General features: G+C 31.1%; 1 protein-coding gene across 1 annotated transcript; it reads left to right on the top strand.

Moving 5' to 3' along the window:
• Positions 1-5,345: 5,345 nt before the first annotated feature.
• On the top strand, positions 5,346-10,575 carry LOC114342622 (uncharacterized). The gene is made up of 4 exons (XM_050641555.1): positions 5,346-5,702; positions 5,786-6,029; positions 6,864-6,968; positions 8,403-10,575. The coding sequence occupies exons 2-4, from the start codon at positions 5,867-5,869 to the stop codon at positions 8,792-8,794; spliced, it is 660 nt and encodes a 219-aa protein (XP_050497512.1). The 5' UTR covers positions 5,346-5,702; positions 5,786-5,866; the 3' UTR covers positions 8,795-10,575.
• Positions 10,576-12,208: the final 1,633 nt, after the last annotated feature.

The raw sequence follows: 12,208 nt of genomic DNA, 5'->3' as shown, positions 1-12,208 counted from the left end.
ATTTTATTTATTTATTTATTTATTTATTTATTTATTTATTTATTTATTTATTTATTTATTTATTTATTTATTTAACGGGCGAACCCTTTTTCCTTACAAAAAATTATAATATATACATATAATTAACAAATAAACTGTAGTCATACATTACATATTTCAAAAGTAGGTATTATTAACATCAATGTCTCAATTTCTTTAAAGTATTATTGAATGCGGATACAGATGGATTAAACAAATCAACACTATCTTGCAAATGATTGGCAGTTTTCATCATCCTTGTAATTGTCTCATTTTTACCATAATTAGTGTGATGAAACTTTATTCTAAATAGGTCAGAAGAACGTGTTCTTCTAGAATTTACATTAAAAACAATTAATTCTAGCAGTTCCGGACAATCAACAAAACCATTAAGAATTTTATGCAAAAAACGCAATTTACACGCAGATTCTCTATTTTCCAAAGTTTTCATATTAAGTTGACAAAGAATATAATTATAATCACAGTTAGTTCTATTAAAACCCATTTTATACCTGCAAATTCTTAGGAATTTATTCTGAACTCGTTCTAACTGATCAATGTACATATTATAATGAGGATACCAAATAATATTACAATATTCCAAAATGGACCGAACTAGAGAACAATACAAAATTTTAAAAGTAAATATTGAAAATTCCTGCGAGTTCCTCTGAACAAAGCCGAGTATCCTATAAGCCCGCGACGTAATATCATTAATATGCCTATCAAACATTAGTCTCTGATCAAATGTAATTCCGAGGTCTCTAATTCGATTAACTTCCGTAACTGATACGCCCTTAAGTATATATGTTCTATCTAACTGATGTTTAGTATTTCTAGAAAATGTAATTTTGTAACACTCTTTAAGATTCAAATACAAGGCATTGATGTCACACCAACGAGAAAAATTATTTATGTCAGACTGAAGAGCATCCATATCCGAGGTAGTTTTAATCGCTTTAAAGATTTTTATGTCATCAGCAAACAACAGAAATTCACTATTATTAGTTACTGATGATATATCATTCACAAAAAGATTAAATAGAAGTGGGCCTAAGTGAGAACCTTGAGGAACACCCGAGGTAACACTAATGGCTTCAGAAACAAAATCACCATATTTCACTATTTGTGAACGATCTGTTAAATAACTCCTGATCCAACCCAATAAATCATCTCCAATTCCATAACCACGAAGTTTAGCAATTAATATATCATTATTCACCCTGTCAAATGCTTTGGCAAAATCAGCATATATGGAGTCAACTTGGTTACCCGATTCCAAAGAATCAACGATAAAGTTTGAATACAAAATAAGATCTGTACAAGTAACTTTTTCTGACTGAAACCATGTTGTTGACCGACAATCAAATTTTTACAGTCGTAGGTTAACATCTGATTAACCCGGGAGTAGTCGCGCTCACTTCTGTCGATAGTCGCGTGTGAGATTCTATCTCAAAATACGAATTTAAAACAAATTTTTATTTTGTACTATTTTTATCTACTTTTTATATTGAAAATATATATTTCTAACAATTTTATTAAGAAAACCTGTGTTAACGGCCACCTGCCAACATCGACCACCTGTCCTAACGGCCAGTTTAAAAATTTCCCAAACCAATTATATGTATACTACAAAAACTGGCAATACTGTCCACCTTTCTATATCGGCCAATAGTTCTTTCATTTTTAGTGGCCGTTACTGACAAATTTTACTGTACGGTAAAACCTGTGTTAAGGGTCACCTGTCAACATCGGCCACCTGTCCTAACGGCCAGTTTAAAAATTTCCCAAACCAATTATATGTAGACTACAAAACCTCGCAATAGCGGCCACCTTTCTATATCGGCCAATAGTTCTTTCATTTTTAGTGGACGTCACTGACAGGTTTTACTGTATTACGAAAAAAGATGAAATGTGAGATTCTATCTAACGGCGCGACTACTCGCGGGTTAAAGCTAATTGGCTCTCCTCAAAGCCATAAATTCCACAAAGAGAAGAAGAAGAAGTAAAAAAATCCTACGCATTACTACACACTTCCTCGAGGCACTTACGAAATTTTTTCAAAATTGCAAAAATTTTCATCAAGTTATCGCGAAAAAGGATAAAAATTGAGATTCTATCTCACCGCGCGACTACTCGCGGGTTAACAAAAAAATCAAGCAACTTTGGTAGTTCAGACTGCAAACAAACCGCCCTGTAATTTTCAACATTATTATTTTTACCAGATTTAAAAATGGGCCTTAAAAAACTTACTTTCCAAAAATCAGGAAATGTAGAAGAAGTTAATGACATATTGAATAATAACTGAATAGGTTTTGCAAGAGTGAATAAACATTTTTTAATAAAATACATTGGTATGCCATCCGGACCCGCTGTCTGTTTCCACGGATTATTCTGTATCTTATCAATAATATCCTTAACACTAATTAAATAAGTATTAACATCAACATTATTTTCGTACTTAAAATCAGGAACCTGATTTATTTTTTCTTTGTATTAGACAGTCGAAAAGAACCCAGCAAATAAATTAACAATATCTAAACCATTTTCACTAGTTTCATTACCATAGCACATACTCGATGGTAGAACATGAGAGTTGCGTTTATTATTGATGTATTTCCAGAAAGAACTAGAATTTTGAAAAATGTTAGCCTCAATTTCTATTACATAACGCCTTTGTAAATACTTGCTAAGCTCTTTACACTGTTCCCTGAGACCGGAAAAAAGAAGATAGCTCTCATCATCGCCAGTCAGCTTAAATTTTTTATGTGCTTTTTTCTTCTCATATATTAAATGTTTTAACTCTGATGTAAACCATTTGGGATAAATGGATGTTTTAAATTTTTTTTGTGGTATAAACAACTCGATTAAATAAAATAAAATATCATAAAAATCTTTAACCATGTCATTAATGCTTCTGTTAAGAAATAATAAATTCCAGTCAACTTCTGCTAAATAATAATTTAAAGCAACATAATCCCCATTTTAAAGTCAAAAAGTATTCTTCATAATTAAGAACAGATTCATTTAAATCAACAATTACGTCAAAATTGACAGGTGTATGATGAAATCCCTCCTCAAACAACGGATCCAGAGGTACAGAAACAAATATATATCAGAAATGCTAGAAAAAATTAAATCAAGAAAAATATTTCGCCGGTTAGATATCGTATTAACCTGGTATAAGTCACAAAGATTAATGGTATTACATAAGTCGTTAGCCAATTTTATACCAATGTTTCCTTGACGGACTACTTTTACTGGGTTTTGACCCACATATTTTTGTGTAATACTATCTTGGTGGTTAAGCATGTACATTGCACGTAAGCACTGATGATGACTGGTAAACCAGTCGAAAACTAGTTATGTGAATTTGATGTGGCCCTTTTGAGGGTTTTTTATATATACCTTTTATTTATACAGGATATATTGTTTTTTTTAATCTGAATTATTTGACCATTATTTTATTCCTCTCCTAGTGACGACGGTCCAGGGGCTTCGTTAGTATTATGGTGATCATTAGTTTTTTCTCCGATTGCAATATCTTCTTTCACGATGACATTCTCATTCTATCTGTTTGTGCTAAAATAAAATTCAAACACTTAGTCAAACCAAATGACGTGTAAATAATAATCAAACTCTTCTTCTTCTTTTAGTGTCATGGCCTCCACCTCTTAGGTACTTGTCCGGCCCTCGTATTTAGACTGTAATTGGAAGGGTATCCTCTTTTCAAAGGATCTGAATTTTTCCATATTCCCTTCTTTAAATTCATTGTGATATGATTTTCAAAAAACTATATTATATTTTAATTTGAAATATTGTTAAAAATTGATTGATCTTTTTTAAGGTTTGGTCATTAATATTATGCAGGAGATTTTGTATTGAAATGGGGGTTGGACTTCCTATATTAACAAGTTCCTGATACAGGTCAAATTGATTTGTGTTGTTAATTGGGCATTCAAGTAACATATGAGTTATACTTCCTATTTGTCCACATTAACAAAAAGGAGTATCACTATAATTGATTTTAAACAAATGATCTGGTGTGTGGCAATGGCCCGTTCGCATTCTAATAATTGATGTCAAGTGCCTTCGATCCACAAATGTAAATTTGTGGAACCAAGGGTTTATAGAAAAATCAATTTGGCATTGTTGATACCATTTCCCTTTAGTTTTAAACTGGTTTGTCCATTCAACTTTAAACTCATTTACAATTTTTTGTTTAATAAAAGGCAAAAAGTCAAATTTATCTATTTTAATGTCTGCAGGAACATTTAAAGTCTTGCCTATATTTGCCAATTCATCAGCCTCTGTATTCCCCTTTACGCCAGTATGGCCTGGGATCCAAGCTAAGTTTATATTAAATCCTGCTATATTTATCAAACTCCGTTCGCTCAACTTAAGCAGGCAGCACACTGAATCGACATAGAGCGATCGGCTCGGAACGCTACGATCGGCGGACTGTACCAGCGCGCTGGCTCGGTCATCTCGGCGGCCTCGGCATCGGCAGTTTCGCACGGCGACAGTGTGGTATAGACTTCAGTCTTTTTAAAAATGGGTTTTAGTTCATCAGATTCTGAGATGTTATGAGTGCCTTAGCGTGCGATGAATTACACAAACGAAAACCAAGATATTGGATTCACAATATTAATTTAAAGCGAGAAACTTATGGAGAGTTTTACCATTTGTTTCCCGACCTACTAGGAGATGACTAAAAGTCTTTTAAATATTTTCGAATGTCTAGTGCCAAATTTTATGAACTCGTTGAGCTATTACCCCTTAAAAAGCAGGCTACAAATTATCGAAAATCAATATCTCCTGAAGAAAGGCTAGCGGTCACTCTAAAGTAAGTATCCCAATTTTCATCAAAGATAAATTAGTCTAAACGATATAAAGTCGAACTTCACATAGCTGTTGTTTATGGGATAAAATTATTGGATATATAATTTAGCATGTTTACAATTACAAAAAACAAGGGGTGCCCGATCTAATGTTCTCACTATAATTAATTAATTAAAAAATTACTTTTTTTTTATTAAAAACAAAATTTCGACCCGAGCAGATATTATTTCAGATTTTTCATTCTAATATTAATTAATTTATGTGGTGAAATAAATATTATTATTTACCGGACAGTCCTGTTTTTTTTTTTCGTTATCTCACCCCAAGCGTTTTGTTTTCTATTGGTGTCATGATAATATCTATTTTGGGGATCATATTATAATATTACATATTCCCGCACACTTTCTATCAGAAGTTCGTCAGCCATATAGTGCGTTTCTTAAAAATTATACATGTGCTCCTTGCAATGCATAAAATACTACCAAAGAATACTCCATCCAACAAGAAGCGAAAGCTTGGAATATTTCGGGCTCCAAATTTCTTTGCGCATGACCATGCGCCATGTTTGATGTTTGATCGTTGCTCGCATTCAAGGTAACAGCTGTTTATCTATGTACATGTGTTTGTGACAAGTGACAATTTGTTTGTGTAAATTTTCCTGTTTGGCGTTTTCATAATATTTTATAATTGTTGAAAAAAGTATATTAATATTAAAAATTATTAAAATAAACTATAATTGTGATGGCTGCACGCAAAGGTGGAATTTCTTCTGTGGTTCGTGGATGCCAGACTAGATCTGGGGAACAAATAAGTCTTTTTTCAATACCACGAGATCGTAGCAGGTAAACAAATCAAATTTGATATTAAAACGCGCTACAAAAGTTATCTGAACATTAATATTTTAATTCAATACATTTTTTTATAGAGCTGAATATTATGGCTAAAAGCTGCAATTAGGGAAGATTTACTTTCAAAGGATGTCAATGAATTGCACAAAAATTATAGAATGTGTGAGAAACATTTTCAACCACATTTCATATCGAAGGGGGGAAACGTAAGAAAAAATTTATTTATACAAGCTCATCCTACGATATTCCCATACAACCAAGATGTACAATCTGCAGATGAACCCTTAAGAAAGATCATAAGACTTGAAACACAGATTGAAGGTAGGTACAGCTTATTTATTCACAATAATTATAGTGCCTCATAAAAGTCATATAAAAATACGTACAGTAGAAAAAATGAAAAAATACCCATGAACGGTCATATAAAACACGCTGTATTTTCCTGTCACTGTGTCACAAAAAAAATTGACCAGCGCAAGTACTTGTAATAATTATTGTTACATGTACTTTCACTGGACAATTTTCTTTGTGACACGGTGACAGTAAAATACAGTGTGTTTTATATGTTCGTTCATGGGTATTTTTTAACTTTTCTGACTGTATCTGCTTGTATATGTACTGCTTATACATATGTACAGTGATAAGTGATCTAATAACCTGCAGAATAATGCAAGAGATGGAAAACATAATACATTGTGAAGTAAAGAGAGGTGGAAATTATCAATATAAATGTATAAATTAACATTACATTACATAGTTTCCCAGCTTTAGCCATATAGAAGGCATATGACTACTGTCACTATGACAGGAGAATTTTATAAAATACTCCCCTCACAGACTACTAAAGGTGGGAAACTATGTAATGTAATGTTAATTTATAAGTTTATACTGATAATTTCCACCTGTACTAATTTCATCTCTATTTACTTCGCAATGTACATATTATGTTTTCCATCTTTTGCGTTATTCTGCCGGGTATTAGCACACTCATCACTGTATAAGTTGTTTGTTGTTTTTCATCATAACATAAACAGGATCTAGAATTTTGAAATTTAATAATCTTTTATCAACCTTTAGACACCATTTTGCAACTTGTATTTTATAAGAACGTATCTTATGGTTACATATTGAGTAATACATATGTTGTGGTTTTAGATAAAACTGAAATAGATATTATGCAGCCAGTTGCCAACAAAACTGATGCCAGTCATAGTATGCATAGTATACCTGATACTTTGATGGAAGAATCTCTGGTAACAGGTAATTTTATTTATTGCTCCTACAACTCTATTACGTGTTCAACAAATCACTAATAAGCCTTAACATATTCTTCTTCTTAAAGTTTCATCTCCTATCGGAGGTTGGATATCATAATGGCTGTGGTCACTTTGTTGACTGCTGCTCTGAACAGTTGTAATGAACTACAGTTAAACCATTCTCTAAGGTTCCTCAGCCAGGAGATGCGTGTTCTTCCTATGCTTTTAAAGATATATTAGTTTCCTTCTACTATAGTTGATTTTTTAACCAAGAGGAGTAAACTAAAAAGACAGATTCACACCCAAGAAAGTTACTGGAAAGTCACCAATTTCATCTTTTTTTTTTTCGTTGATCATATCGGCTTTCGATGATAATCCATACATATTATGTTATACTAACACATCGCTAAAGAGTTCTAAAAACAACTGTTTTTATATAAAAGTAGACTAAAAATCTAAAAATTAAAGGCATAATGCAGAAAACACAAAAAATCGCTGATATATTTAATTAACCTATAAAATGACATAAGTAACAAATTTTCATAAATGTCATTAGTGTCAAAATTTAATAACAGTGGAGTAAAGTCGCCTGCGGTTGGACCAATTAGAAACAAGCATTACGGGGCGGTAAACTTGATTCACTCATCTTCGTTAAAAAACAAACAATAGTATCTTTAACATATAGTTCTTCAATTATATCTTTGCACATGCATGAAATTATTCACTAATTACTTATTATACTAGGTCACCATTTTACTCACAGAAACTAGTGTAGCAAAATTAAACTGCTTGTCGATAGAAACCACAATAAGTTAAACAAAGATAAACAATATGGCATACCTTGTCTTTGATACCTTGTTTACTATGAATTTTGACGTTTATCATTTTTAGTGACATTGATATCAGTGCATTTGTTCATTCATTTTGTCAATAACCGTTCATGTTGTTTAACATTGAATTTCTTACACACTACATGTACATTTTATGCTCCAAACTGTGCGAAGGTATTTTTGAAGGCAAACAATGTCATAAACTTAATTTCGACAAAAGTAGTCTTTGACCAGTTGTTCACCTAACCCTTTAATTATTATATTGACAGTACATATCAATGATATTACATATCTACATACATTTCACTTAATGTTTTGGTTTAACTTATGTGCAAACGAATCATGACATTTGTGCAAAGATAAAATGGAACACCTATATCTGCTTTGAATGTGTGTGTTAAGCCTGTCACGCACGGGGAGCTAAACTATATTATATATGTATTCGTGCAACATTCCCGAACATATCCTGGGTAAGTTCAGGATACATTCAGGGGATGCTGCGAGAATAAATCTATAATATATGTATAATATATGTAGTATATTATATATATGCATACCCTGTGTGTGACAAGCTTTATTTGGTTATTAAATATACTTTATTATTTCAGATGTTGATGTCAATACCGAAGTATCTACCAGACCCCATACTCCAGCACACACAGTTTCAACTCAAACTCCCCCCAAATTATCTAGTAGCTCACCAAGGAAAGTAAAATTACGAATAAAAATAAAAACTTTACAAAAAAATATTAGGAAATGCAAATCCCCCAAGAAGAAGAAGGAAAATGATAACATTTATTTAAATAAATTTAATCAAATGTGTGACAAACTATTAAACAAGCCTTTAGCACAAATAGTAAAAGCTCAAGCATTATTAAAAAGTAAACCTCCAAAAAGTAGGAGGTGTTCATATTATCATTTATTTATTATCATTTTCATATTTCTAGTTGTTTTTTGTAAATGTGGAGTATCAAAAAAAGTAAATAAGCTTGAGCATTGACATTTAACGGTCTGGAAAGCTTTATAAAATTTGATCATCAATCAGTTAGAAGACCTTCAACATGTAACCCAGATTCTGATAATTTGGTGAAGTTGTTGGCGTCAAAGATTGTATTTAAAAAAATAAGCAATTGGCTGTTTTCAATTCTGAAACAATCCTCTTGCCATAATAATGGCAACGTTTTATGCAACTAAAGACTTATTTTTTTCTGAATCAAATTTGTTCTGTTCTGTTTTGTAATATGTTCTGTAATCAAATCTGAATCATCTTTACTTTCATTCATTTATTTTTTTCTTTCCCCCTATGTCTTGGAATCATTTTCACACAGTTTTTACAGTTTCATCATGACCCTAATGAAAATAAAGATTTGACTTGAGCGCAGCTTTATCAATGCATATAACACAATTTTTATCCAATTATTCTGACATAGTCTTACCTTTTAACTGGATAGCATTAAATACAGAGGTCTGGATTAATCCAGGTTTACAAATAATAATTGTTCCAGTCATTTTTTTTTCAAACAACGTTTAGCTGGAAAATAAATAATTTTTTTCAAAAAGTTTTAAACTTTGGTTTCAAAAAAGTATAATGTGAGAGCGAATTATTTGTATTCCTTTGAATATCTTCTGGACTTTGTTACTTTTTTCTGCAACGGTGCTTGAGATTTTACAATTTATTAAGAAATTTTTCACACATTTTTTTAAACCGTTCCTTCCAATTCTTGTTTTGTGCCGTTTTGTTTTTTACATATTGTATCTAAAATTTTCCCTTTTCTGGTTTTATGTTTCAGCTTAAATGTGGTCCATTTAACGTAGCTAAATGAGTAGCATTATCCTATAAAGGAATTCTTCAACTCTTGCAACGGTAAGAATCGATGAAATACAAAATGGAAGAACTGATTAAGAAGAATGTGAAGGTATATGGGCAGTTTCAGGTAAAATCCTTTGTGGATCCGAATGAATTATATAATGTAGGTTTAAGAAAAGTATGTGAAAGTGAGTGTTAGACATTGTTTTGTAGAGTTTGTAAAATTTGTATTCTCCGTTACCAGTGCAGTTGTGATGAATATTTGGTGAGGAATACCTTGTGTAAGCATGTGCACTTGGTAAGAATGTATGAGTAGCATGTGGGTACTAATTCTGTTTTAGATGATGCTGCAAGGTGTTTGGAGAAACTTCAATTATCAAATCAAGGCATGAGGAGGAAAGTAATGAGTTTGTCAGAGGGAAGGTAGAAAAGATAATTTGATTCAGGAAAACACCAAACGAAGTCTTCAAAGTGAAAACATCATTAATGCGGTGGACGAATTAGACGACCAAGATTTTATCAAATTTACGAGTGAGTTTCAAGGAATTATGGAAAAATTTCAGAAAATTACAAAGAAGCGAAAAATGGAAAAGCAGGAGTATTTTCAAATAAAGAAAGAAATTGAGTAATCATTAAATTTGAACATTTTTTTAGCTCACAAGTATTTTGTCTTCTGTATCTGTATTGAATTTTTATTATAGTTGTATAGGCTTTACAAGAACGTTAGTTAATTTAACATTATTCTAGATTTTACTTGATTAGCAATATTAGTAATATGTATGCATACTTAGGCTATTTCTGAATTTTAAAGTCATGTTATTTATAGACTTTTATATCAGAGTTGTATTTTTATCTGGATGTACTACGTCTTCGGCGAGGTTTAGAGGGGTTTTACCTTCGCCATTTTACCAATAAGGACGTCCCCTCCTTTGATTTCCCAGATATTTAATAAAAAATAAAAACATATTAAACTATTTAGTGTTTCATTTCGTTTGCAATTGTAGTCATTTCCAGTAAACATTTGCTATATTTTGTTCAGACCATTTGTCTTATTTTTTTATAGCACCCAATTCAAAATAACTTGTTTTCATTATTGTACATTTATGATGAGTTCTAACAAAACCTACACGAAAGTGTAGGGGCTAGAACTAAGTCATTTTGAATTTATGCAAAAAATTTTCTATAATTTTTTTTCGAAAACTCAATACTTTTTGAGTTATTCCTGGTTAAAAATTGACCATTTTCATTGAAACATAACACCTTTTCAAACGGTCTTTTGCGAATACCATAAAAACTATGCATCTAACTAAAAAAAATTATATAAAACATTTTTGTAGCTCATAAAATAACAAAGAGATTCTTTCCTTTATGAATCTTCTAGTTATAACACAAAAAGAGATATGGTAAGTGAAAAAAACTTGTTTTCTTGGTGCATGCTCAAATCAGTGTATTTAACTTGAAATAACAGAGAAACGGTCGATTTTAGGTGTATAATGCTTCCAATAACTTTTATTGTGCTTGAAAAGACCTTTAAAATAAGCAATATTAAATGTCGATTACATACAAACTATGCTAGTTAAACTGTAAAAAATTTGATGACTAACGTATCTAAGAAAAAAATGAGAAGTATATTTAACCCCTCATCCACAAGAATTTAAATGCATAGTTTTCCTTTCACAATACATTTAACTATAGTGTTTTTTATGTTCAAAAAGTTGGGCGGGTTTAAAATGAATGGTTTTTGAAACAAATAAGATCAAATTATTGAGCGCATTTTTAAATTTTCTTAAAAATCTTCCTTTTTCTCCATGTAACTCGAAAATGATAAGAGATGCCATACAAAAATGAAGGTTTCTTCTAGATAAACATTTTTATTTTATTTTTTATAAAAGTATCTCTTATCATTTTCAAGTTATATGGAGAAAAAGATTTTTAAGAAAATTTAAATATGTGCTCTATACTTTGATTTATTTTTTTTTTCAAAAACCATTCATTTTAAACCCGCTCAACTTTTTGAACATAAAAATGACACTGTAGTACAATGTATTGTAGAAGGAAAACGATGAATTTAAATTCTTGTGGGTGAGGGGTTAAATATACTTTTCAATTTTTTTCTTACAATTCGTTAGTCATCAATTTTTTGCAGCATATCTCGCTTAGTTTGAATGTAATCGACATTTAATATTGCTTATTTCAAAGAACTTTTCAAGCACAATAAAAGGTGTTGGTAGCATTATATACATAAAATCGACCGTTTCTTTGTTATTTCAAGTTGAATACACTGCTTTGAGCATGCACCAAAAAAACAAACTCATTTTACCTACCATATCTCTTTTTGTGTTATAACTAGAAGATTGAAGAAGGAACGAATTTCTTTGTTATTTTACGAGCTACAAAAATGTTTTATATAATTTTTTTAGTTAGATGCACTGTTTTTAAGGTATTCGCAAAAAACCGTTCAAAAAGGTGTTATATTTCAATGAAAATGGCCAATTTTCAACCACGAATAACTCAAAAAGTATTGAGTTTTCGAAAAAAAATTCTAGATCAGTTTTTGCTTAGAATTGGGTTTTCTAGCAACTTCCGTAGTTATTTAACCAAAAAATT

The sequence above is a fragment of the Diabrotica virgifera genome, chromosome 10 (assembly GCF_917563875.1).
Source record: "Diabrotica virgifera virgifera chromosome 10, PGI_DIABVI_V3a".
Classification (NCBI taxonomy): domain Eukaryota; kingdom Metazoa; phylum Arthropoda; class Insecta; order Coleoptera; family Chrysomelidae; genus Diabrotica; species Diabrotica virgifera.
Note: the sequence above shows the minus strand (reverse complement) of the source record. Positions and strands in the feature narration are given on the sequence as shown.

Coding starts and splice junctions, on each gene's coding strand:
- LOC114342622 (XM_050641555.1), top strand. CDS start 5,867: ATGTGTGAGAAACATTTTCAACCACATTTCATATCGAAGGGGGGAAAC. Junction 6,030..6,863: donor ACTTGAAACACAGATTGAAG/GTAGGTACAGCT, acceptor TTGTGGTTTTAG/ATAAAACTGAAATAGATATT. Junction 6,969..8,402: donor GGAAGAATCTCTGGTAACAG/GTAATTTTATTT, acceptor TTATTATTTCAG/ATGTTGATGTCAATACCGAA.